The following is a 26,022-nucleotide window of genomic DNA, read 5'->3' on the forward strand; positions in this document are numbered from 1 at the left end:
CGTCTGCCCGCATATCCCCACGCCTCTCCTGGGCACCTGAGGGAGCTCCTCCTGCTGGACAGGACCTCATCCCCTTTCCGTCAGCATGATTAGCACACCGCACCCAAACAGCATCCAGCTAATCTCAAGATATGATGCAGGCTCTACATCAGCTATTTATCCCCATAAAACAGGCCTCAGGTCCCTCAATATGATCAACAAAAAGTCATAACTCGGGGAGCATCATTAACCCGTCGGGACACACAAAGTGTATCACAATGCAACATACTGTGCAAAAAGTGAGCCCTGGACCATTATGTGTGCTTCAATGCATAATCCAATGAAAATGATGGAGGCCTACATGGGTTTACATAGTTCATATTCAAACCGTTAGCCTGAAACAGTCACAGATAATCACTTAGGGTCTAGATTGGGCTCAGATTATGGGCATAATCTCACAGGAGGTTCCCCTCCACAGTGGAGGGATTTTGGAGGGGAACCCCAGAGAGACAGCAGCACTCCCAAGGAGTCCTTTAGTGAACCACAACGCAGAAAGAGCCTGCTCGTCGCGGATAGGTGACTAAGCTGCAGAAAGCCTGTGTTGTCAAACTCAGCAGTCTGCACACGGAGATCAGCAGAGGCGGATTAAAACCCAGAAGGGGAAAGTGAATCACCACCAGACTAATCAGCTGCAATCTCCAGGCTGCTGCTGAGACGCTTTTGTGCACTCAAAACACACCCAGAGCGAGAGCGAGTAGGAGATGTGGCTCCCCGCATCAACAAATGGGCTTTGGGTCTCTGGAGTGTGAAGCTAATTTCATCACTGGAAAAGCAGGATTGAAACACTCTAGTGTTTTAATTATTGTACATTAAGGAGTACTAAAAGTGCTGAATAATGAGGCCTTGTCTGACTGCACCGTCTTCCATGTCAGCTGATGGTGTAGCCTACTAGTTGAACTAATATGGAGCGTAACATGAGGGACGCCCCTGACACAAAGCTACCCTTAGATACCGATTCTTTATAGGGTTCCTTGACAGATTAAAAGGCCGATACATATAATTATTTTCAAGGGATTATTGTAGTGACAGCGCTGCCATCATCAGGTAATTTAGAGAAAATCCCTCTGCAACCTCCACATGGCAAAGGGACTACTACAGGTGCATCTCAAAGAAATTGAATTTCAATTTTGTATTGAATATACCTGCATAGACTGAGATTAAAGGCTCAGGAAACCTTTGCTGGTGTTTTGACTAAATTAGATGATCAGAGCTCTTCTCAGGTTGACATTTCTGTATATTAAATTCTGTTATAAATGTTGAGATACTAGATTTTTTATTTCCATGAACTGTAAACTGTAATCAAGATTACCATCATCAAGTTTAAAACAAAAAAAGGGTTGAAATATTTCACTTTATGTGTAATGAATCTACATTATATGTAAGTTTCACTTTTTGAAATAAATTACAGCAAAAAATAACTTTTACATAATGTTTTGAGATGTGGTGTAGTGCAGAGATGTTAGCCATTTTCACAAACACAACCACACATTTCAACTGAGCTCACACATTTCATTGTTGTGCATACATTGAACACACATATACAGAGGATATTTCATATACATGTCATAACTTAAGAGTTATACAATCCTTTTGCCAATGGCGGTAGGCTGGCCAAGTTAGGGGTGGGAGTGTTTTAAAAGTGGTAAACAGCTTCTGTGACCCAACCCCCACTCTCTGATTGGGTGACTATGTGTGATGTCACAGCAAACTGTTTAGCTTTGTTTTCTTGTAAAAGGTCATGCAGTGTTGCAGAACCATGATATGCAATTCTGGCTGTAGGATGTGGCGGTATGTAATATTTGTGACTTGTGCCTCAAAATTAGAACTAAAAGTTATTAAAGAAACATGTTTTTTTTTTTTAAAACAAAAAATGAACACAAGGAGTATCATATTGTGCACATCCTCTGTGTGGGCAGGGTGGCAGTGTCCAACAAGATCCTTTAGCCTTGCTATTCTGACAAAGTTTTGTGACAACAGGCTGCAATTTCAAAATTAAAAAGTTTTATCAGTCTGGTACATGGCAGCGGTCAGTGCTGGTCTGCCCTACCTGAAGCCGTGTATTACCTCCTCACCTCCTCAGCTACCTAAATACCTAAAACAAACACTTCTGCCTTACACAACACAGAGCTTTACACCGAGTTCACAAGTTCATTCCTAGTTTGCCTTAAGACTAACTGTCTGAAAGTTGTTGGCCATTTTTGTTTTCCTAGATTTAAAATCATGGTAAATGGACCCAAGCCTTCTCGTCCATATTTAATAGGGATTATTCATTGGAAAGGAAACATGTTTTTAAAGACTTTAAATAGTAATGTGCAAGTATCTTTCACAAGCAATGGCAAGTGCCATAACATACAGTTACTTCCTGCTTTGTAGTGCCTCAGACCTAGCTGGCCTAACATTTAAATCTACTTAACATTGGTCAACTCATAACCTATCCGTTCCTAAATTGTTCGTTTGTTTGGCAAAACAGCACTGTGCTACCCCCACCTGCACAGAGGTTAGCAAACACACACACACACACACACACCTCATGAGCTTCACGTCACTGCAGGTGGAGAGAAGCCATGACGCACATGGGTGGCGGCACACTGCTGGCTAAAGCTGGGCTTTTATACAGTGATGTCGATGTAGAGAAGTGCTGATTAGAAACTGCATTCCAAGGAGCTCAAGAGGAGGAGGATGATGAAGAGGAAAAGGAGGAAATGAGGTAAAGATGGATGATACTTTTCCTTCAGCTGGGAGCATTTTGGGATCTGGGAGACTGTACACACACACACACACACAAAAAGCCAGATATGGGGAAGCGGGACTGTGCTTGTGTGTGTGTGTGGGAGGGGCCTTAAGGACACAGCTGACTGACCTCAGCAGGGAGGTCTCGGTTACTATCTGATTAAGGCAGAATATAAGTGACTTCAAAGACCACGGGACAAATACACTCAAGCAAACATCCAAAAATGACATTCTCGCCCTCACACACATAGATAGACAAACACACACCCAACACAACATTCGCTCACCTCACATTTCACTAATCAGTAACAAACGGAAAGGAATGAACATGCCACACACACACACACACACACACACACACACACACACACAGTTAAGAGCCATGGCCATATTAAGTAGTGTAAAACTATTGACACACAAATCAGACAAAAGTTTTACAGACACAGATTAAGTTTAACATTGGCTGTATCTCTGAAGTGGCAAATAAAACGGGAGGGGGGAAAAAAGACAAGGCTGGTGTCCTTTTTTATGAAAGACAGTGTGCTGTATGTTGGAGTTATATCGGTATAGATCACATACTGTATACTGGTGTGTGTGTGTGTGTGTCTCTCTCAAACCACCACCACCCAACTGCGGCCGCCTCGTCCAAAGACCCCAACCAAGCATTCATTTTACGCACAAGTCAGTTGAGCCGCCCTTTGATTATGAGAACACCAGAGGTCCGATCACAACAAGCCAGGAGGCAGCAACGTGGCTGAAGTGAGGAGCGAACGACTTCGGCCACGCCAGGCCAGGCCACGCCTGCTTCATGTTAAAACGTCTTTTCGCCCACTGCCGTTTTGGGCTGGAGTTGAGCTGAGCCAATCGTAACTGAGTAGACGCAGGTGCCAGCCAATCACATGTCGGACCAGAGTACTGCCTTGCTGCCCTTCTCCACGCTGACCACAAAGGTGCCAGAAGGGGACCAGGAAACAGAGTTGACCGCAGAGCTGGAGAGGGAAGGGACAGAAAAGCTTTATGACATTGATCGGTGGTAGTGTAGTGGTTAAGGAGCTGGGCTAGCATGCAGTAGCCAAAAAAGTTGTGGGTTCAATTCCTGGCTTCCACCGTTGTGCCCAAGTTGCTCTGGGAACAATGTAGTCCCTTGTAATAGAATTGACATATGCAAGTCACTCTGGATGAAAAGTGTCTACTAAATAAATCAATGTAAATCTAAATCACAATGGAGGCAGTGCAAGGCCTTGCACATCCAAAGACCAATTTTAGAACTAACATGGCAGATTCGCACACCAAAGAGCTCCCATTCTAGGAGCTCTTTGGAGTGCGGATCGTCTTTGACATTTCTTAGATACTGATGACAATGGCACCTTCATCATGACACACTTCATGACTGTTTCAATTGAAACATGAGTGAGAGGGTAGAACAGTAGGACATGTTAGGTGTAGAAGCTCACCTATGGCCTTTGTCCAAAGTCCTGTCAAGCTTTCCCGTGAGAACGTTCCACACAAACAGGGTTCCTTCTGCAGAACCGGCTGCCACGTAGCTTCCATCCGGACTGCGCAAATTGAGGAAGAGCTCTTCAGTCAATGAGGTCTGTCCTACTTTTACATTTAAACAAATACTTCAAGGTCTGACATCTGGATGATTATGGAATCTAAGCCAGGCACTCACCTGAAGGTCACTCTTGTCCAGTCTGAACCGCACTTAAACCCCTGAGCACTGCAAAACAACAAAGACGTATACACAACTTACCAAGGACTGTTGCATTCATCAACTGTCTGACTGATGGGATGGGATAGACTGGTGTGGCTTTAGCTTCTTACCTGAAGGTCTGTCGCACAGCGTTTGTCCGTAGATCGATGATCTTCACCAGGTCATCACGGGAGCAGGCGAGCAGCTCAGTCCGATCAGGGTTCAGGTCCAGCGACGTGACCCGGCCCAGTAGTTCCAGCTCACGCACTATACTCTCCGCCCTAACACACACAACAGACACACACAACAGACACACTTTAATCCTGTTCTGTTTCAATTCAGTATAAATATTACATGAGGACACACATTTGACAGATGTAATATTTGCTCAGACAAGGTTCAGTCATGTTATTCTGTTAACAATAACAAAGCAGCAGCACAGCAGATGTTAAGGACACACATAAACAAACGAGGGAAACACACAAGGGCATTTGCAAAAGCCTGGTGTTCTCTGCTTGCCTACTCCCTCTGGCTCACCTGATGTCCCAGAAGCGGACCTTCTTATCGAAGTGGCCACTCATCACACACTGCTCAGTGCAGACAATGTCATTACAGCTAGAGCCTGCAAACACTGTCTTCATGCCTAGCGCAGAGAGAGAGAAATAACAATAACAGAAGAGTGAATGACATTCTTACTACAGTACCAAACAATGAAAACCGCACGGTCGCTCACTGAGAAGTACGGTGTTGTGACTCGTGTGGCACATTGTTTAAGGGAAGTGAGCAGAGATATACTTACAGACTTTGCTGCGCAGGTCCCAGAGTTTAAGCGTGCGGTCGTAGCTCCCGGAGACGATGCGAGCGTTGTCCAACAGGAAGCGTGCCGCGAGCACTTTCCCACTGTGACCGGTGAGAGTGTGCTGCAAAAAGAGAGATGGAACACACACACACACACACAAATTAGGGATGCACCTTTACCTGTGTTTAACTAACTATCTAATGGATCTTTAAGTGCTGGGCTAGTGTTTGTAGTACGGGCGCTGGGCTAGTGTTTGTAGTACGGGCGCTGGGCTAGTGTTAGCCTGTGGACTGGGAAATCTACTCACCCTCAGACGGTAGTCGTCTACAGTCCAGATCCGACTGGCAAAGTCATTAGAGGCGGCCAGTAGGTAGGAACCCTGGATCATTCAGGGAGAGAACAAACATCAATCATTCATTTGCAAACCAGTTTTCCACTGGACAATTTGGTACAAGAAAACATCTAATCTACCTGTGACTAAAGCCCAAGGGTAGTGGGTCATACACTGGTCTTAAAGCAATTTGGCAAAGCAAGCATACCATTTAAATCATGTGTATTACAGACATAGGCATGGCGTGCATTTTTCCAGGACATTTAATTTCAAAAACAACGTGCATAAATCCGCATCTCATGACCTCGAAAGTGCATCTTCTTGGGGAGGCCTGTGAGGAAAAGAGTGTGCTGGTACTCACCGCGCTGTCAAACTCGATACTGGTGATGCCAGCGTTGCTGCCCGTCAGCGCCCCTTTCTGCTCACAGTGACCTGCACAAGAGACCAGATACTGGAACTCCGCTACGTACAAGCTCTCTTTGGCTTCTACAGTGAACCACCACCACTACTACTACCACCACCACCACCACCACCACCACCAATTGAGTGTTGGCTAGCAGGTGCGGCATTGTGCCACTTGTTACACAGAGGAGGTAATAAGTAGTCTGTAACCGGGAAATGGGCCCCTAAGTCTTTATAGAAGGTCTCAGCTTGAAAACTTGTGATCAGCTGCCTATCTCCACAGCCTGCCCTGACACTCCTGAGGGGGTCTGGTGTGCGATGCCTCCTATGCGTGACAGCTGAGTCTCCTGCAGCCACAGACTTAAAGAGGCATCAGGACTGTCAGCAGACCCTAGAACCAGCGCTGCACAACTAGAGCATGCTGGGTAAAGAGCAGGGCCTGCTGGGAGCCAAAGGGCGGCTGAGTGGAGACTTGGGCATTCAGACCTTTTACAGCTCATCATCGACCAGTTCCATTAAGTGATAAAATCCGCACTACCCTCCAACAGTCTCCCCCAACCAAGCCACCCACCCACCCACATTTTACTAGGAGGCACAGAAAATATATGGCAGCTCACACACACACACACACACACACACACACTAGTGTTGTCACGATACCAAAAGTAATGTTTCGATACCGATACCAAGTCAAGAATTGCGATTTCGATACTTCTTCGATACTTTTTAAAAAATGTATTTGATTTGGGGGCCCCACCACCTTGACATCATTATCAGTTATATTGAATATACTGTAGTGTGATCATTCACACCAGCGGCCATCCCAGATTCTGCTTGACTCTCTCCACACAAACACACATGGAAAATGATGGCTTGTGTCATATTTCATATATTCTGCATAATTACTAGTAAATATATTTAGCAATTTGAAAACTATTCTAAAACTATAACTATTTTTAAACTATTACACTTAGGCATATCTTTAATGTGGTGTGTAGGTCTAATTGAGTGCACATTGGTGATGTGTAAGTGCAATTGTGTGCCTGTCAATGAACGATGAAGAGATACGTGAGAGTAATTGACCTTGTCTCACGGTTTTAGTCTAGTGAATAAAAGTTGCACATAGCGCATAAGGATATGTGGATGCAATTAATTATGTTTTGTAGGTCATTAGATAAAATAAATGTTCAAAAAGTCGAAGAAAATCTTTCTGGGATCGTTGTCAAACGTGACCTGAGCTAGCGGGATAGTTAGCAAGGATCTCTCTTCAGATGTAAAAGTTTGCCATGGTTGCTTAGCCTATTTCTAAATTACATTGAACCCAAATAGTAGGCCTAAATGACCAAAACCCCACAGCCTAGGTAGGTTAGCAACAGAAACTTGTGAGATGCAAGTGAGCAAATCAACTTGATATTAGCCTATTTTGATGTGTTACCATAGCATCACTTGAACTAGCAGCCATGTCTCGCTGTTTATAGGACGACAGCTGCGCTTACGTGTGTGTGAGGAGAAAAGACGCACAGCCACAGGTTAGGGGAGGACACGCTAGAAGCATGCCTTGTGCACACGCATGTTACTTCAAAAGAACACGGTCATTCTCAAAAGTATCGATACTAATAAAATTAGGCATCGTGACATTTTTAATTTCAGGGTATTGCGATACTTTTGTAGTATCGGTGCACCGTGTAACACTAACAAACACACACACTACCTGAGACGACCTCCCAGAGTTTGACTCTGCGGTCCATTCCCCCAGTGGCCAGCAGGCGGGAGCCTGGACTGAACCGCACAGCGTTCACCTCCCCATCATGGGCATCCTGAAAGAAAGAAAGAAGAAAGAAAGAAAGAAAGAAAGAAAGAAAGAAAGAAAGAAAGAAAGAAAGAAAGAAAGAAAGAAAGAAAGAAAGAAAGAAAGAAAGAAAGAAAGAAAGAAAGAAAGAAAGAAAGAAAGAAAGAAAGAAAGAAAGAAAGAAAGGAGAGACACACATGCACACCATCAGGAGGAGCAGCCAACCCAGCACTTTCATATTCACATCCACCATTTATAGACGATGAACTGTTAATCAAAATTATACTGGTATTTTAAAGAGTGTAAGACACATGCTTGCTTTGCAGCGTTCAGTGCCACTTAGTATTAAGGTTTTAAATCAATTAATAATTGTTGGTAGGGGTTTTGAAGGTCTCAGCTTGAAAACTTGTGATCAGCTGCCTATCTCCACAGCCTGCCCTGACACTCCTGAAGGGGTCTGGTGTGCGATGCCTCCTATGCGTGACAGCTGAGTCTCCTGCAGCCACAGACTTAAAGAGGCATCAGGACTGTCAGCAGACCCTGGAACCAGCGCAGCACAACTAGAGCATGCTGGGTAAAGAGCAGGGCCTGCTGGGAGCCAAAGGGCGGCTGAGTGGGGACTTGGGCATTCAGACCTTTTACAGCTCATCATTGACCTTGTGCTTTACAAAAACTGGTGCCCCCTATGCTCACTTCAAACATGTAAGGTGTCCGTGAGTGTGGGTGGGTGAGAGCAAGACAATTAAAACTAAGCAAAAGCAGGCTTGGAAAAAAAAAAAAAAAAAAAACTTTTTTTTAATTTTTTATCAAAACACCAATTTCAACTACTGTAATTAGCAAATCGCAAAGGCTGCAATTAATCATACAGTTTGCAATTATAATTATTTGAGAATATTCTGGGTTTTCCATGATTTTGAAAACCAAATTGCAATATCTGACAGAAACATCGCAAATTGCTTAACCTTAAATCATTCAGCCCTAAAGCAAAGTCGATAAATAAAATATTGAGAAAGCTCGGGCCAGAGCAAGAGTGAAGGTGACAAAGGTGGAACTGAAGAGAGGGAGAAAGAGTGTGAGAAAGAAAAAGAGAAAGGTAAGTGGAGAGACAACTGGGAACTCACAAATATGTGGAGGGCGGTTGAAGGCACCCGGACGTCCACACTGGATCCACTGGCCATCTCTGCGTTCTCCGGCGAGCTTCCGTACGAGTTCAGCGAGCGACGCCTGCTGACGGGGGGAGCGATTCAACAACCGTTACCATGCATACCGACCCTAAACCATTTGCTGCTAAATCCCATAAACGTGCTTTTAAAGCAACCAGGAGGAGGTATGGAATTATGCAACAGTCACCGGTAGTTGGGTACAATGTTTGAAGGAGGAACTTGCAAGGGAATAAATTGCTAGGGAATGAGGAACACAATAAATTGCTAGGGACTGAGGAACACAATAACCCCATGACCTTAATTAAATGGTGAAATGCTGTTTATTCTGTTGTTTTCTCAATAATCTGTTGCATTCTCAATACATGCTTTGAACAAAACATCAGCGGAACTGCTATCTGCTTTCCTAACCACAGTCTTCCTCTTACTTCAGTTCCTATTTTACCAGAGGTGAGCAGCATTTCCTGCTTGGAGTGTTTTCACAAAAGAACACTTTCCCAACACTTTAACAACACAACAGCAAATCTTCCACTTCACTAAACGCCAAAAGTTGAGTCATTAAAAAAAGAGTTCCCCTTTCCCCTGATGTCTTTAGTTTTAAATTTTACAGACTATGAACAATGAGCTAGCAGAACAAAATGTTAACGCCTATTACCAACACCCCCAGTCATGACAGAATACAGTTAAGTATAACACAGCACAAAACACACACACACACACACACACACACACACACACACACACACACACACACACACACACACACACACACACACACATGTACAAAGTGGAAACAACCAGCACATACACACACAAACACACACACACAGAACTGTAAACCCTGCTGACACCACAGTGTAGCATCACCTGGAGTAAGATGGGGGGTGTCCAGGCTGCACACACTCAGAGCGGCTGCAGGCAGACAGAGAGAAGCAGTAAACAAGAGCACACACAAGCACCCAACACACCCGCAATCACACAAGACCACACACACACATACCCGCAATCACACAAGACCACACACACACACACACACAATCACACAAGACCATACACACACACACAATCAATCACTCACACACGCAGAGAAACAAGCAAGACACACCCGTATATACATGCTGGCCTGAGTCTGGGAATGGAATGCCTTGCCTGACATACCCAAATATGTTGGAGATGGAGTCCAGGAGCCCAGGGGGTGGCTGGGATATGCGCTTACTGAAGCAGGGAGTGAGGGAGGGAGGGAGAGAAAAACCATTAGGAAAGACGTGGGAGAGCAGGGTGAAAACAAATGGAAAAGACTCTTGAAGACCCTTAACGGTTTACTTCCAAATCATGTTGTGGCTGTTGTAAAACACCACGTTTGACAAAGCACTGACAGGGCAAATGGCCTGTACTGTAACTGGTGCAGGGGGTAATTAGGACCGTGTGGCACCCTTACCTGGGTGTGCGGCTGAGGGGTCGGTTAGGGGAGGCCTCGCCGGGCCCCTTCCCACCAGCTTCTTCAGACAGCACCTCGATATCATCATCCCTAGAGAGAGAGAGACAGAGACAGAGACAGAGATGGAAAACAGGGGCAGAGAAACGGGTCAGTGATCAGAAGATATTAAGACAAACAATTGATGGAGTTTATATGAGCCATTATTATATTCCGTCTCATGAGACTCAGAAATCTGAGCGGCAGTTCCAACAGCGGAACAGTCACTGGATGGCAGGGACTCCAATTTCAACGGTCCAGGAAGGACATGGGTTGGTGGCACACATGCGGGTCAGTAATACCCACTGACTGTAAAAATGTGACTAAAATGGATCCAGCTGGACATCTCTACTTACGGGTCGATAGGCAGGGGCTCCTTGGCAGCGTCTGCCAGCTCCTTCTGCAGCTTGGCCTGCCTACGCCTGTGGAGACAGAACCAGTGTGGCCGTTAGGGGCAAATCAATAAAAAACGATTCAGAGAGACAATGGAGCCTCGGTAGACATAAGTAAACATTATGGCCATCTGGCACACAGACACACACACACACACACACACACACACACAGTGTCATAGATGACAAAGCCATAATTTCCAAATATCTTGGGTGAAAAAGGGAAAAGAAACTGGAAGAGTATGAAGAAATGCTTCACCTAGCTTTTTGACAACACAACTATCTGCAAGACCAAGAGACAGCACTTAAGAGAGAGGGGGAAAAAAAAAAAAAAAAAAAAAAAAAAAAACACCTTACCGAGCAAATTAAGAAACATAACAATTAGCCTCTTGTTCTGCTGTAGGCAACTCATCCTACTAGAAAAGTCCCAGCTATTGTCCATTCTGCCAACTAAATAATGTGGTCTGTAGTAGCTTCTAGGGTCACAAATACAGGATTTAAACCCTCAGCGGCCTTACAATGGCCCTCTATGTCAGCCAATCACATGTCAGATCACCTCATAAGTTGCAACTGATAGGTGGGGCCTCCTCGTCAGAGCTCCTTTATCATTCTTTAATTGGCTCGTTGATTCTTGACCGCGAGATAGACGGCCAGGAGATTTCCCATCAATGACTAGGCACTAGACTTTAATGGCACATGCATTCATTCAGAAGAGGTCTCAACGACTCATTTCTCACAGCCTTTGTTTAAGGCTTCATGGCCTTTTACAGTAACGTCCAATGACATGATGGCCGCCATTAAGCCTGCATTTAGGGACAAAGGAAACTTCTGAACATGTTTACTCGCAATAGAAACCAAAACCAAGACAGACTCCACCCTAAAACCATGAACTACTCCTTCATTTCAAAACAATGAAAATTTTCCCCATCTACTCAATTCTTTGATCTAAACAACAAAGTTGATTCATGTACCACTTTATCACTTTTAAGAACCAAGTCATCGAGCTGCTGTTTCTGCCAGCACTTATATATAAGGCTTCAAGTTCTCACGCTTATGTTTATGGATGTGCATTCCAGCAGTCTGCTCCCTAACTCATTTATGATCCGTCATTTCAGTTCTCTGAAATGTCTGGCTGTCTATTCAATACACACATATATGACATGTATATTATGTCAGCGTGTTATTGTGTCCATGCCTTGGTAACCGCCTAGTGATCCCTTAAAGAGAAAGTAAAAAAAAAGAAAGAAAGAAAGAAAGAAAGAAAGAAAGAAAGAAAGAAAGAACAAAAGAAAAAAGAAAGAGCGAAAGAAAGAGCTAGAGCACGCAAGAGCGGATGTGTGTGTTGTCGTTGTTGTCTACTGGCCTGCAGTCTTTCTCGTTCTCAGCGTTGAGGCGGTTGGCCTCCTGGGCCTTCTCGGCCATCCAGCGCGAGACGAGCTCCTGGTTGTCCTCGGTGGTGCGCCGCAGCTTCTCCTCCAGGGCGCTGAAGGTGATCTGCAGGGCGTCGTACTCGTCCTTCAGCGTCTGGTTGGCCCGCTCCAGGTCCTGCAGCTGGCTCCGCAGCTCACGACACTCGCCCTCCAGCCCAGAGATCTGCTGCTGATACTCCAGCATCCTACACACACATTAAAGGTACTGGAACCATCACATGCATACCTTCTTGACAGATTATTAGCACGATGGGTTAAAATACTAGGATGACACACACACACACACACACACACACACACACACACAGTTGAAATTACTTGGCCTCATTGCTCTGGATCTCTTTGTCCTTCAACTGAATCTGGTTGTTCAGTTCAATCACGTTCTGGGCAAGCTGAAGACAAAGAGAGAGAGACAGACACAAACAAACCCGACATGAAATGCAAATTCTATGCAAAATATACAACAAAAGGCTCCCCTCTGCATACCTACAGGGCTTAAAGCAAGGGAAATGTCTATGCCTGAAGGTATGACATTTTTTAAGTGATATTGGCTATTGCCTATTTTCAAATCTTAAACTGCCCAGTTCACGCCTGAAATCAGGCATAATGTCAGAACACCGCGCCCTGCGGCTAACTTATTTGATGTGTTTTTTGGCGCATTTCTCATGCATGTCTGTCCTTGACTCCTCCATCCTCGTTGCATTCTTTCCTTGTTTCCTTCATGAGTTCCATAACGGAAGGGCTAGGACATAAGTTTACAAAAGAGGAAGGAAGGTGGGAAGGAAGAAAGGAATGGCGGACTGCCAAAGAAATTATATTTATCCCACCAGAATTCCCAAATAACATCAGAAACCGATACATTCTGTGTATAACACAGTATAACGTTACAATCATTTTTGTTAATGCATTAGTTGTTCTTTCCAAAGTCTTATTATGCATAGGTTAATGAATAAAACTTTATCATAGGCATGTAAGTACACAACAAAAACGGTTCACAACCATCCGTGGCACGTCTTAGGCTTCTTTTTTCCCTCCGTCTTCCCTGGAACCGTATCAAGAACATTTGCGTCCAAACGGATCCATCTCAACACGACTCAACACGTTACTTCATTCCCCAGGCCTATAGGTGGCACTGTGTCTTTACAGAAATTCACCAAAACTTGCAAAATGTGCTTTAAAACAGACAGAATAGGCTACTGGCTAAATGGCTAGTGCAAGGAAACCAGAATTGTTTGTGTGGACTGATGGTGAACTGTCAACTGTAGCCAACTGTAAAACTAATAAACTTTATTTTACGGTTTGTGAAGGGTGCAGTTCCGTCCTTTATTTGGCTAACGCAGGTAGGCCTACTAATCACCTTTACTTTCTTTGGTTGTAGGATAGTCCGTGATTCACATTAGTTTTGGCCATCACTGCAATTAGGCTATAAACGCAAGGCTTACCCAAGTTCTAGGCTATTCTGTCGCCACATTTATACTATTGCTATAAAACCTTCGTTAGTAACAGTCAATACTTTTGCCTGCATCAAATCGTGCATTCGCATTCAGTGTGCTACCATCAGCTTAACGTGAGTTCTAAGCGTCTTTGTATGCTTATATCTGATTTCACTCGACTGTGAATGCATGTATATATGTTGTAAGACATGTAAAATAAATGAATGACACTGGCACTACGCACAAATTAATGTAGCCTAAACTTACACCGCACTTTCCTAATAACTTAAGTTCTCTCGCGTCACTGACAGTAGCTAGAATGCATTAAAAAACACCAGGAAAAACAGTGTTCAGTCCACCAAGTCATAAGCTATCGGCGCTGCGCAGCATCAGTTGTGATATTTATCTTAACGGAGTGTAATCGTAGGTAATGTCATGTATAAAAACTAGTATTGTTAGGCAATACTATAAGTGCAAGTCCAGGGCAGCTGAGGTGTGGCGATGACATCATCAATACGCAAGCAGGATGTGCGGCTTCGCTGTCTAAACGAACTCAAACGGGCTACGGTTTCAGATTTCTCCACTCTGGGACCAGGTTTCAGAAAAGTGCGGTTTCGGGCAGTGCGTTTACAGGATTCGTTTGGACGCTCGGCCAAGACGAAGCGAAACCTCTGCGTTTAACCTAAAAAGCGTCTCCGTGTGGACAGGCCCTTAGACTGAACCCCCTGCAGATATGGGAAATCCCCTGTCCTAAAATCATCTCATTTAATGCAATGCAAATCTGACCACCGCAAAACTGACAGACATCATGACATGCAATGACCAGGCCTTCATGAAGCCAACAGTGAACGAAACCCACAGGTCAGCCTAATGTTTTATTCAACTCAATTCCCAGCAATCAATGACTCCATCTCAAGACCTTGTGCCATCATCTGGTCATCTGGTGCATTTGGCAGCAGCTGCTGCGATCTTGTGAGCACGATAAGAGGGCATGTCAAGACTCAGACTCAGAGACAGGGAGGCCTTTGATTCTCAGTGGAAGCGGCAGCATGGCTCGTAACGCAGCAGTGAACCTGAGGGGAGCCACGAGTGAGACAGAGAACTGATTCCCCTCAGGGCTGCTAAGAGGAGTGGGAGTCACGGATCATGGAGACGGGTAGAGAGATGGGCAGTGATAACGCAGATTATGCGATGATTATGCAACAGCCCACTGGACACATGATGGGGTAAATACTACTGACATACTGAGCAACCAAAACAGGACTGATCAGCGGTATTGGTGCATTTGGGAGTGTGTGTGTGTGTACGTACAACCCCAAAACAGAATGTACTAATCTAAAAATCTCTTCAACTCATATTTAGCTGCAAAAAGGGCACAGACAACATATCAAATGTTGACAAATTTGACTATTTCATGGAAAATATATGTTCATTTTGAATTTGATACCAGCAACATGTTTCAAAAAAAGTTGGGACGGGGGTAACAACATGCTGGAAAAGTTGTGTTATGATAAAGAAACAAACTAATAGGGTAACGGGCAACATGATTGGGTATGAAAAACAGAGAAGTAAAGATGTTAGGGGTATTCATCACTCTGTAGAAACCTGTGTACACAAATGATTAAACAATGCAATTTTATTGCTTCTTAACATGGAATTGTGAAGAATTTGGGGAGTTCAACATCTACAGGACATAATATTATTACAACATTCAGAGAAATCTTTGCAAACAAGGGAAAGAGCTGAAAAACTAATTGGATGGCCATGGTCTTTTTGACCTCAGATGGCACTGCATCGACACCAGACCTATCATTATATGGGCTCAGGAAAACCTCTGATAACCACTGTCTATGTGCACAGTTTGATACTCAATTCAAAAACTGCAGCCAAAATTGTATGATACAGAAAATGCTACCTTCTTATCTGGGCCTGAGCTTGTTTAAAATGGACTGAGGTAACATGGAAAAAGGTCCTGTGGTTAGACCAATCAACATTTGCCATTCTTTTTGGAAATCATGGACTCATCTGGGCTAAAGAGGACAAGGCCTATCCAAGTATCCAACCAATCCAACTTGTTTTAGTGCTCAGTTTGAAACCCAACATCTATGATGGTGTGGAGGAGCATTAGTGCCTACAGCATGGGCATCTTGCACGTTTGGGAAAGCACAATCAATTCTGAATGATGTATACAGGTTTTGAGCAACATATACTGCCATCCAGACAATATATGAAGAAAAGACCTTGGGAAGACCTTGAATATTTAAGGAAAACAATGCCAAAATGAATTCTACACATATTTAAATACTAGTATCTGTCTGGAGTCCAGATTTGTCAAAATAGGTGCATAATGGAATGAAAAACATGACAAAGAATACCCCAACTGAAATCCTATATCGTTCCAACTTTTTCTGTTTTGGGAATTTTTTAATTCCATGATTTCCATGTCTCTTGGGAAGCCTATGGACAGGTTTTGTCAGTACCTACTGTGTTGATGGTGGTCAAGCATGGCGAACAGCTTTTGGACATTTTTCTAAAATCTCCCTCTCTACTGCATAAGGGGGATCCACACAGGGTGGGATGTGAAGGACACCTAATAGAGAACCAGGCCAACAGCACGTATACACCTGAGCACCCAATTAATGCATGTGCTCATAATTCATCCGCAGGTGAACAGAGTTAAACCAGTAGGGACAAGAGTGACTCATTATCGGAGGCAGGTGACCAGACTGATGGAAAACACCCTGACACATGGGAGGTGTGTGTGTGTGTGTGTGTGTGTGTGTGTGAGTATTATAGGGAGTATCTACCTCTCCACGTTTCTTGTGCAACTCGGTGAGCTCCTCCTGATGCTTAATGCGCATCTGGGCCATTTCCTGACTGAGGGCATCATTGCGACTGGCGTCCGACCCCGGACTGCACAACAAAACACAAAACAAATTTAAAACATTAAAATGAAGCAACAAATACTATATCTTTGCCACAGTCACAGACCACTCAAAACTCCATGCCATGTTGTTGGAGGTGCGAACAATATCGGAGGTGCATTGATAGCTGCGGAAAATTCACCTTTGATAGGAGCTCAAATGCAGTTTCATCACTAGGTTTTGGGATGCGTCATCCCATTACATTCTGACCATCCCATTACAAAATATAAGTCGAGGCATTGTGGACCGAAAGATAAGTTACAGATTGACTGACGAGGTTTGGTTGATTTTACCATCAGTTAATTTCGAAACAGGCTGGAACCTTAGAATCTTGAAATATCAAACAATTTAAATCATATCATGGTTGGTAGGTTGCTTTACTGGTTGATATTGAGAATGGTGGTATGATGCTGTTAAGACTGTTAGTGTTAATAAATGAATGAGTACAAACTATTAGTCATTCACTAAAAGTCATTTGTCCCCAGGGCCATTGAACTGTTTAATGCTTCACTAAAGGGAAGAGGAGAGATAGACTTCTCTGCTTAGTCTGTCTGCCTCTCCACCCTCTCCATGTTTGAGTACTGACTGCCCACTACTGCTTTACTACCATTTTACTACTGTCCACAGCCTAATGTTTTTACTACCGTTTTCCTGCTACACTGTTTTTCATGCTATATTAGCACACATGATCAATGGCTTCTGCTACAATACTAAATGGCTGTAACCCTATTACCTCAACCTGTTCTTGCACTGACATAGGTTTTTTTTATAGTTTTTATATTACCTCGTCTACATTATACTTTACTCTCCTATTTGTCCATATTATTTATGCTGGTCTCTAGACCTTATTATTGCACTGTTGCACTGTTGGACTAGCCTGACAAGCCAGACCCACATTATAATGTAGGGTCTGGGCACTCACCGTTCGCAGTGCTCAGTCCGAGGGGCGGGATAATCGGTTGTCTTTCAAATTCCCTCTGCACGCAATAGGACAGCACTGAGTCCTATGCGTTTTCCCACCAGTGGAGCTAGTTGGCTAGTTCAAACTTTTGCCAACTTAAAACAAGCTTAACTCGTATCACACTGTTGGCCAACAGCAACATCCATCTTCTTTGTTTTCAAGTAGCAGGGAATTCAAGCCAAACCGTTGCAACTCTGCCATCAATCATTATGTTAAGCCCGCCTAACGACTCTATAAACGATTTGATTGGCCTGATAGAAGTTTAATTCTTCGAGCTCACAAGCCAACGGAGAGTTGCTAGACTAGCCCTGGAAACAAATGTAATTTGCTGCCGCTAGGGTGCGTCTAGATTTCTAGGCTACTGTTGGACTAATGTTGGACTACTTTTTGCACCTTTACCATGACACACTCACTCTCTTGAGCACCTTACCATACACACAGAAATACAGGACTACTGTTGGACTACTTTTGCACCTTCACCATGACACTCACTCTCTTGAGCACCTCACCATGCACACAGAACTACAGGCCCTGTCACTACAAGCGTCTCATGCTTGATCACCCTCAAGCACACTGGATTTTTTACATTTAATTTATATAGTATATTTAGTTTTTCTTATCTCCTACTGTCTCTATTGTACAGTGGAGTTTGGTTATATGTTTATACTTATATTTACCATTTCTGCTGTAAGTGCATGTTGTGTGTGATGTCTGTATGCTACTGAGACCCCCTGAATTTCCCCTTGGGAATCAAGAAAGAAAGAAAGAAAGAATCTATCTATCTATCTATCTATCTATCTATCTATCTATCTATCTATCTATCCATCCATCATTTTGACCTTCCATCACATGATTGTTCTTTGCTTAAGTGACAACAAAGGGCGGCAACAAAGAGCAATATTTCAGAGGAGTGATTAATATTAAACAATCTAGACTAGAGTAGGCTAGGCTTAACTCAACATTAGGCACCTCCGACATGTTATCTTTTCCCATTCTCAAGTTCCCATTATGATAGCCAATGTGCCAGAAGAGAACAAATGTGAAAATGTATACGGTTCTTTCATCATACTAATAAAACATGGCAAAAATACTTTTATAACTCTTGAGCCAGCTCCTATCTACATTATCTCTATGACGACACACCCTTTGTTAGCACCTCCAACAACACGGAGTAGCTGTTGCCGCCCACAAATGCCCACATGTTTGTGTCAAAGAATATGACAAAAAGATAAACATACAAAACAATTCCTGCCCCTACACACCAAATGATAAAAAATCCTCCTGTTCAACAGATTAGTTAAATATCAGCATAAGAAACAAAACATTTGCAACATTGATACACTGTCAATAAACACTGAACTTGATACACTGAACAATAAACAAGTCAATGCACACGTACACAACTACACCGCAATCCAAGACCTCTGATCATTTTGCAATCTAAGACCTCTGATCATTCTGTGGGCCGGGTGCCCGAGACTGAGCCCAGTCTCCTGTAGGTGGATGGGAGTGTTGGGGCCTACCTGAGGTCGTGTCTGCTCTGGTCATATTTGTCCGTTTGCAGCCGCTCAGAGAGCACAGCCTGCAGATCAGACTTCTCCAGAAGACGGTTGTCTAAAACACACACACACACAAAATACTCAGTCTGCACAAATACAGCTTTACACTATAGGTCCTGCAATAAATCCACAAATATTGTCTTCAAATATTTCAATTAAGCATCCAAATAAATGTGTGGAATGTCTTCTACAGGTATTAACAGAAACGTGACCTGCAGGGGTGCTAAGACAAAACACTAAAGTCTAAAGGACAGTTCCAGCTAATATAGCCTAGCAGTTACAGTTGAGATAACCTTGATTAGAGTGGAATAAACAACAGCGCGGCGTCAGAAGTGAGGGCACGTTTACTCACACTGGTGGATGATTTCCTCGAAGGCCTGCCTCTGCACGCGGTCCCTTAGCTTGAGCTGCTCCGCGATGTGCTTCTTCCACAAGCACTCCTCCCTCCGGCCAGCCATTGCCACCTGCCAACCCCAGACAAGCGCCCCCAGAATCGTGATTCAATTCCATCAGTTATTTACTTAGTGTCATGACAATGCACAGTCCCTGAAAGGGATACTGGCCAGAAAAAAAGTTAATACAAGCGGTGTACAATTTATTCTAATTATGGGGGAAATTCAGCCAGAGGGCAGTCCTAGAGAGACACAGGTGAGGTGAACATACAACATTTTTCATCAAAAATGTTCTGCATACAAAAACAGATGACTTTGTCAAAGTAGATAATGGTCCATTCCAGATATTAGGTTCACAGTGCACAGGACGACACTATTGTGACAGTCGAATTTCCTTTGAGATTAATTAAGTATGTCTAAAGAAGACATGAAGATACAGTTGACACAGACTGCTATACCCAAGCCACCAGACAATATCGACCGTCCAATGACAAACTATACTGAATCACTGAGAAAGCTTTGTCCGTAAGAAGTATGCTAGGTGCATCCTTAAATAATGGCTAAAAGATGGCATTATACCGAGTAGTAACACTGAATGGCAACTCATGGGAACTATTTGCTTAAGCGGAGGTCGTTTGAGGAACCAAAGATTGACTGTCATGTCACAAAAGAAACGAAAACAACCTTTAAAAATGCCTGAGGAAAATCAGGGCACGGCATCAGTAAGTTAACGTTACTTGCCGAACTAACTGTTAATGCTGTTCCAATTAAAACATGCACCAATTTACGGAAACTGGGACAGTGGGCGCGTCCATTATATTTGCTCTTCCCTCCCGAACACCCATAGCTGAGATGGAGACATCCATGTGAACTTCTGTGTTTAGAAATCGAAAGGTAGAATGCACAATGTAGTGCTAATGGTTGTCCAATCTACCATCTAGTCCAATCTACCTGTGTTACATCAACAAAAACATCTTGGCCTGCATTTAGTGGTTTAAAATTCAAGCAAAACAAATCGCTGGAAAATCGAGTTAGTTAAATCTAGAAAACCCTCTAAGCGGAAACGAAATTGCATAGTTCTAGATAATAGATTGTCAACGAGAAAACAATCTGCATGACTGCGAGCTACGTCAAATACACAATTTCCTTCCACATGCAGTTTTTTTTTATTAACTTACTCTTTAGTTTCACTAACTAAAGCTCAATCCAAACTGTCCACGGCTAACTGTCAACAAATATCTAGAGGCAAGTAAAAAGTAAAGCAAACAGATATGTTATCCATCTATAATGCTATTTGCCAAGTCATTATATGGCTTTGCTGACATAAAGCTGCAGTGGTTTTCTGTGAACCCCGAATCTAGAATCTACAGTTAACGTTGTTAGTTGGCTAACGAGCTGATTTAATAACAATCAGGAGGTAGACATTATGTAATCATCATAATCAAACAAGCAAGGCCGCTGGGCTAGCTAAGAGAGTGAATCATGACTACACTAAACGCCCCACGAGACTCGCGTGTTCAGCATAGCCCATATCATGCTAGCTAGCGATAGGTGGCTAGTCTAGCTGAGACAGCAGCACACACCTATGCTTGACAGGATTCTAGCCCAACTCGCTACATAGCCAACTGCGGTAATATTCAAAAACGAGAGTTCAGGGGCAACTTCTGAGAAACACAAAACGACAAAACAACTACCCTTCATCAGTTAACCCCCTTGACATATGACACCAACATTTGTCTGATAGAGACTTTGCTTACTAGCTAGAATTAGCTTACTTGCAGCTACTAGCAATAGCCTAGATGTACATTTTTGCAGCTAGCAGCATAGGCTAGCAGTGGTCTACCAGTTCAACAATGTTAGCCTACCAAATAGAAAGGGAGAAAATGTTACCTTACAACATTTAACCGTATATCCCTACGCCTAATAAACGTGCGCTGGGATCCTTGTCGATAGTCTGTCAATTAAGTGGAAACCAATGCTCTTTAAACAACAGTTTATGCCTCAGCCAACTCCAGGTTCGTTTGTCTTGACCACCATCTTGCCTCTAGCAATTATTTCCTTCATGGCGACTCTTTATGGCAGATTGTCGCAGGATTATTACACAAGGTAAGAGCACATGACCATGCGCAAACAAAACAAAAAAGTTATTAATGCAAATATGAATCAGTTCTATCCTACGATTAATGGATCCATTTAAAACTTTTTCATAGTAGACTTAAAGGTGCCGTGTGTAATGTCCGCCAAAAAATCAATTCATACTCCACATTCCATAAAAGATGGGGGCAGTATACCTCCAGAAAATAAGTTGGTCTACCCTAGAGTAACAACCGAGAAACGTGTATTGCAGTTTGGCTGGCAGTGATGTCATGGCCGAAACTGGTATTATGACACCTGTCGGGCTGTGGCTAGTAATTTAGCATACTAATTCAGGTTGATATCTCTGCAGCACTATACCTTGTCATTTTTTAAATGACATCATCAACCTTATTTCTTCTCATTCTTTGGATGCGTGTAGCTCATTTTTGGATATTTTTTTACCTCAATTCTTACACATGGCACCTTTAAATATTTGTGTATGTTTTCTGTGTGTGTGTGTGTGTGTGTGTGTGTGTGTGTGTGAGAGAAAAAAATGGTATATGCATTTGTATGGTACAGTTATTTCATGACCTAGTCTATCAGGTATTCTGAGAAATGCTCACTTTATGCCTCCGTAGAAAGGGTCATAAAATTCTTGCACAATGCGTCCAGCATACCAGGATACAGCAGATAAAGTGCATAAGCCTACAAAAGACAGATAGAGAGAGAGAGAGAGAACAATCATGTTTATAAATAGGGACTGCAGACAGAGATGTACATGGTTTGTGAAGGTCAGATGATAATAAAAAACACATAAACGATCAAGGTCAGAGTTTTATTTCCAGGGAGCATGACTGTTGATGAAATGCATGTTTTTCTTTTCTATAGATTACTTGGAATTACACATTATCTTCAGCACTTGTTTATGTTCATTCTCTGTTGATTATGTTTTGACCCAAAAGAACTAAAGGTCAGATCAGGATGACAAACACCTCTCCACATGTATTTAATAACCATTTTTTACCTGTTAAATACTGCTTTTGATTTAGAAATGAGAACTCACTGAGGACAAAAACTAGGCAGAAGTTTCCAGTGGAGAGTGTTATAAGACTCACCTGACAGGATAAATAAACTGCCTCCTGTTAAGGCGATCTTGCCCTTGGCCTCTCGGGACGTGTTTCCTAATTTAGTACACTTCAGTCCTAGCACCGCCACAATGATGGATGCCAGGCCGAGAAGCAGGGCGATAATCATTAAGGCGCGACATCCCTGAACATAGTCTGCAACAAAGAAGACGCAGAGTCAACACAACACACAACATGTCCACAAAGGCAGCAATGCCTATGTCTTCTTGATGCGAGCCATTCATTTAAACATGACCACATGAATGCATAAACACACACACACACGTTTTGGGGAGATGATAAGTAAATAAAGAGTAAATAAAGTAAGAAAAGACCATATAAATTCAGTGCAGTAGATGGAGCAATACAATTAATATACTACATTACAAGAATGTACATGAGTGAAGCTGAATTCGAAAATGTCTCAGAGCCTTTCTGAGTCATGAGCGTTAACCTGGTCCTCCACTTGGTCAGATCAGGTGCAACATTTACCTGGCAGGGCCAGCAACGACTCAAAGTCTCTGCAGTTGCTGATGCCGGTGCTGTCCTCGGCACAGGAATGCCAGAGGTTCTGATACTGGCGCGAGGAGATAATCACACTGCCCGAGAAGGAGGAGACCTTCCAGAAGTCATTCGTAATGCATGCTCCCGTGAGTAACCAGCTCGCGACGCCGAGGAAGAAGCCTACAATCTCCACACCAGTGGACATGGCTGACCTCCAAAGCAACCAACGCAAAATATTGGATAAAAAAAAGTCCTCCTGTTGGAGTCCTCTAAAATTTGACGGTGAAGAAAAAACAGGTCTGGTCCTGAATCTTGAGGACAAACAGATCCCACGGTGGCGAGATTATCTGATTGGGTTTTGTCACTTACTGTTCACTACTACCTCACCAAGCATTTCTCTATTACAACGGGAACTGCACTCTTTTTATGCTAGGGCCATAAACCCATTAAACTCAGAGCCCTTCCTTGTGCGCTCATGACGACAATATTGATACTAGGAGTGTCTTTGTAGGCTATCCAACCAAATGTGCAGATAGGAGCTGGTGTCTTTGTTTCATCGAAAGCAGAAACGTACTGTTCCTGTGTTTATGTTTCATGTGTAATAAACTGATCCTTACAGATTAATGTTCTGTATTTGCTTGTCCCCTGCTCTATTTACATTAGGCTAAGGGTGTGAGTTTTTGAACATTCTTACAAAATATTCTTTTCCGCAACAATTCAAGGTTCTAAAATTCCATGTTGAATTCAATGAACCCAGATATTCTTTAGAATGTTAATTTTCCAATATTCCTGTCACACCTGTGTGATGGTACTAATGGTTAACATTATTGTAAAGTGTACTATGGAAGTGAGAAGCCTGTGCAATGCTGTTTATGTCTAAGGCACCTTTGCAGTCAAGTCAGGTTTGTTGTGTGCACCTGAGCATGTTGCCTTTTGCATTTTGCCTTGTGTCAGTTACAAATCGAAATAATATACGTGATAAAGTGTCAGATAGTTGCTCTGTCACACACTGATTGTCATCTAGTGGCCGTGGCCCACTGGTTAGCACTCTGGACTTGTAACTGGAGGGTTGCCGGTTCGAGCCCCGACCAGTGGGCCGCGGCTGAAGTGCCCTTGAGCAAGGCACCTAACCTCTCACTGCTCCCCAAGCGCTGCCGTTGTAGCAGGCAGCTCACTGCGCCGGGATTAGTGTGTGCTTCACCTCACTGTGTGTACACTGTGTGCTGTGTGTGTTTCACTAATTCACCGATTGGGTTAAATGCAGAGACCAAATTTCCCTCACGGGATCAAAAAAGTATATATACTTATACTTACTTATACTGATCTTTGTGGCCAACTAAAGTACCATAATGGAGGAGAGCAGCAGTGAAATTTCTCAGGTTCTGGCCTACATGTGTAACTTCCATCACAGTCTCTGTTATGACATTCAGCATCATGCAACCTAACTGATATAATCCGGCATTGTGATATAATCTGGCATTGCTATGTTCAGTTATGCGCATCACGCGCATCACTGAAGCAGTTGCATGGCAGTTGTTTTGATGTACACATAAAGCTTATGCATACATGGATGTGGGGAAATGTGAGGTCATGTGCGGATTACACACACACACACACACACACACACACACACACACACACACACACCTGGCAGGCCCAGCACAGTCTTATGTTTACTGCACTGCACGGATCCCATAGAGTTCGATGTACATGACATCCACAGCCCTTCATAGACCCAGCTGCTGGTCATGACTGCTTCTACATGGCTGCTCACGCGCCAGGAATGGGAGCTGGTGCAGCTGGACTCCATGCACCAGCCCAGCACGCCCAGCATCAGGCCCAGCACCTGCAGCACCAGCACGGCCATGGGGAGTGGCAGGGGTCGGCAGGGGTCGACCTGGTCCTCGATGCACCTGTGGAGGTGGGAGGCAGGGGTTCAGGTATCTCAAGGTCAGGTTTATCAGTGTTGTTGTTGTTATCAGTATGATATTACAGAGGCGTTAGGGCCAGTGTGTGTGTGTGCGTGCGTGTGGATTGTCTGTCCTATTTGTCAACAAACTAATAAATGCTAAACAAATTCAAATAAATACTCAAAATACTCAATAAATAAATAATAAAGGACAAGAGACACCTCAGGGCAGATATGCTAAATAACAACAACCTTAAGTATGCGGCATTTGAATGTATAAATGCTGAGGACAGCACTCCCATATATGCTTAATTCTGATGTTTTGGGAGGTCCTTTGTTAGTTAGTAATTGATTTTCAATGTTATAACTACACTGAAATAAATTGTTTTACAGAAATACATTAGCACTTTTTGTGACCTTTGAAATAATAACATTCAGCAGTGGAAGCCTTAATTGCTAGGCTTAATCCACACAGCAATACACTCATATCACCACTTACTTCAACTGTGACGAGATCACTGTACTCCTTATTAAACCGTTTTCTCACGTTTGTGGTTTCCAGTGTCCTATTCTCCTCAGTTCTTTAGGTCTTCTATTAGTCGTAGGATAATGAATATGTTCTTAAGAGGCGGCAAGAAGAAGAACAGCTCCAGTGCGAGGGGAAACTTCTGGAATCAGGGTCCTCTGGCCCCTGAGTCAATATTGGGTTTGGGGGTCGATGGCCCCTCTGGGATGACCAGATCTCTCAAAAGTCCAACACACTTTCAGGCTGTCCACAGCGCACAACACACACTCGAGTGCAAACATGACATCAGACACACAGGACTTGGTTTTCAGAAATCATGTTTAAAACTACATATTTATCCAGTAGGTAAGGAGACAAGATCGGATACTTGTAGTG

At 43.3% G+C, this 26,022-nt stretch overlaps 2 protein-coding genes and 2 non-coding genes across 8 annotated transcripts; all 4 read right to left on the reverse strand.

Annotated features, from left to right (window-relative positions):
* Positions 1-1,534: 1,534 nt before the first annotated feature.
* atg16l1 (ATG16 autophagy related 16-like 1 (S. cerevisiae)) lies at positions 1,535-21,588 on the reverse strand. 4 transcript variants are annotated; one of them, XM_048264449.1, is made up of 20 exons: positions 21,399-21,588; positions 19,469-19,580; positions 19,081-19,171; positions 16,480-16,585; positions 12,558-12,631; positions 12,173-12,424; positions 10,774-10,839; positions 10,382-10,471; positions 10,102-10,158; positions 9,811-9,855; positions 8,905-9,007; positions 7,706-7,811; positions 5,954-6,024; positions 5,569-5,640; positions 5,262-5,382; positions 5,000-5,105; positions 4,594-4,743; positions 4,442-4,489; positions 4,224-4,325; positions 1,535-3,758 (listed from the first exon to the last, which is right to left on the reverse strand). In XM_048264449.1, the coding sequence occupies exons 2-20, from the start codon at positions 19,572-19,574 to the stop codon at positions 3,665-3,667; spliced, it is 1,860 nt and encodes a 619-aa protein (XP_048120406.1). In that variant the 5' UTR covers positions 19,575-19,580; positions 21,399-21,588; the 3' UTR covers positions 1,535-3,664. The 4 variants fall into 4 exon arrangements, with proteins under 4 accessions (XP_048120406.1, XP_048120407.1, XP_048120409.1 ...); XM_048264450.1 differs by lacking the exon at positions 21,399-21,588 and adding an exon at positions 20,687-21,344; XM_048264452.1 differs by lacking the exon at positions 9,811-9,855.
* Positions 6,235-6,502, reverse strand: LOC125308970. The gene has a single exon (XR_007196031.1). It is a non-coding gene; the product is annotated as a small Cajal body-specific RNA 6 (non-coding RNA).
* Positions 8,173-8,440, reverse strand: LOC125308969. The gene has a single exon (XR_007196030.1). It is a non-coding gene; the product is annotated as a small Cajal body-specific RNA 6 (non-coding RNA).
* Positions 21,589-22,106: 518 nt separating the features above from the next.
* Positions 22,107-25,756, reverse strand: cldn15lb (claudin 15-like b). Of its 2 annotated transcripts, XM_048264453.1 has the most exons (4): positions 25,621-25,756; positions 24,860-25,125; positions 22,700-22,864; positions 22,107-22,289 (listed from the first exon to the last, which is right to left on the reverse strand). In XM_048264453.1, exons 2-4 carry the CDS (start codon positions 25,077-25,079, stop codon positions 22,204-22,206), a joined length of 471 nt encoding a protein of 156 aa, XP_048120410.1. In that variant the 5' UTR covers positions 25,080-25,125; positions 25,621-25,756; the 3' UTR covers positions 22,107-22,203. The 2 variants fall into 2 exon arrangements, with proteins under 2 accessions (XP_048120410.1, XP_048120411.1); XM_048264454.1 differs by lacking the exons at positions 24,860-25,125; positions 25,621-25,756 and adding an exon at positions 23,201-23,785 and having other exon boundaries at positions 22,140-22,289.
* Between the last annotated feature and the right edge of the window lie 266 nt (positions 25,757-26,022).

Source organism: Alosa alosa, chromosome 15, assembly GCF_017589495.1.
Source record: "Alosa alosa isolate M-15738 ecotype Scorff River chromosome 15, AALO_Geno_1.1, whole genome shotgun sequence".
NCBI classification, from domain to species: domain Eukaryota; kingdom Metazoa; phylum Chordata; class Actinopteri; order Clupeiformes; family Clupeidae; genus Alosa; species Alosa alosa.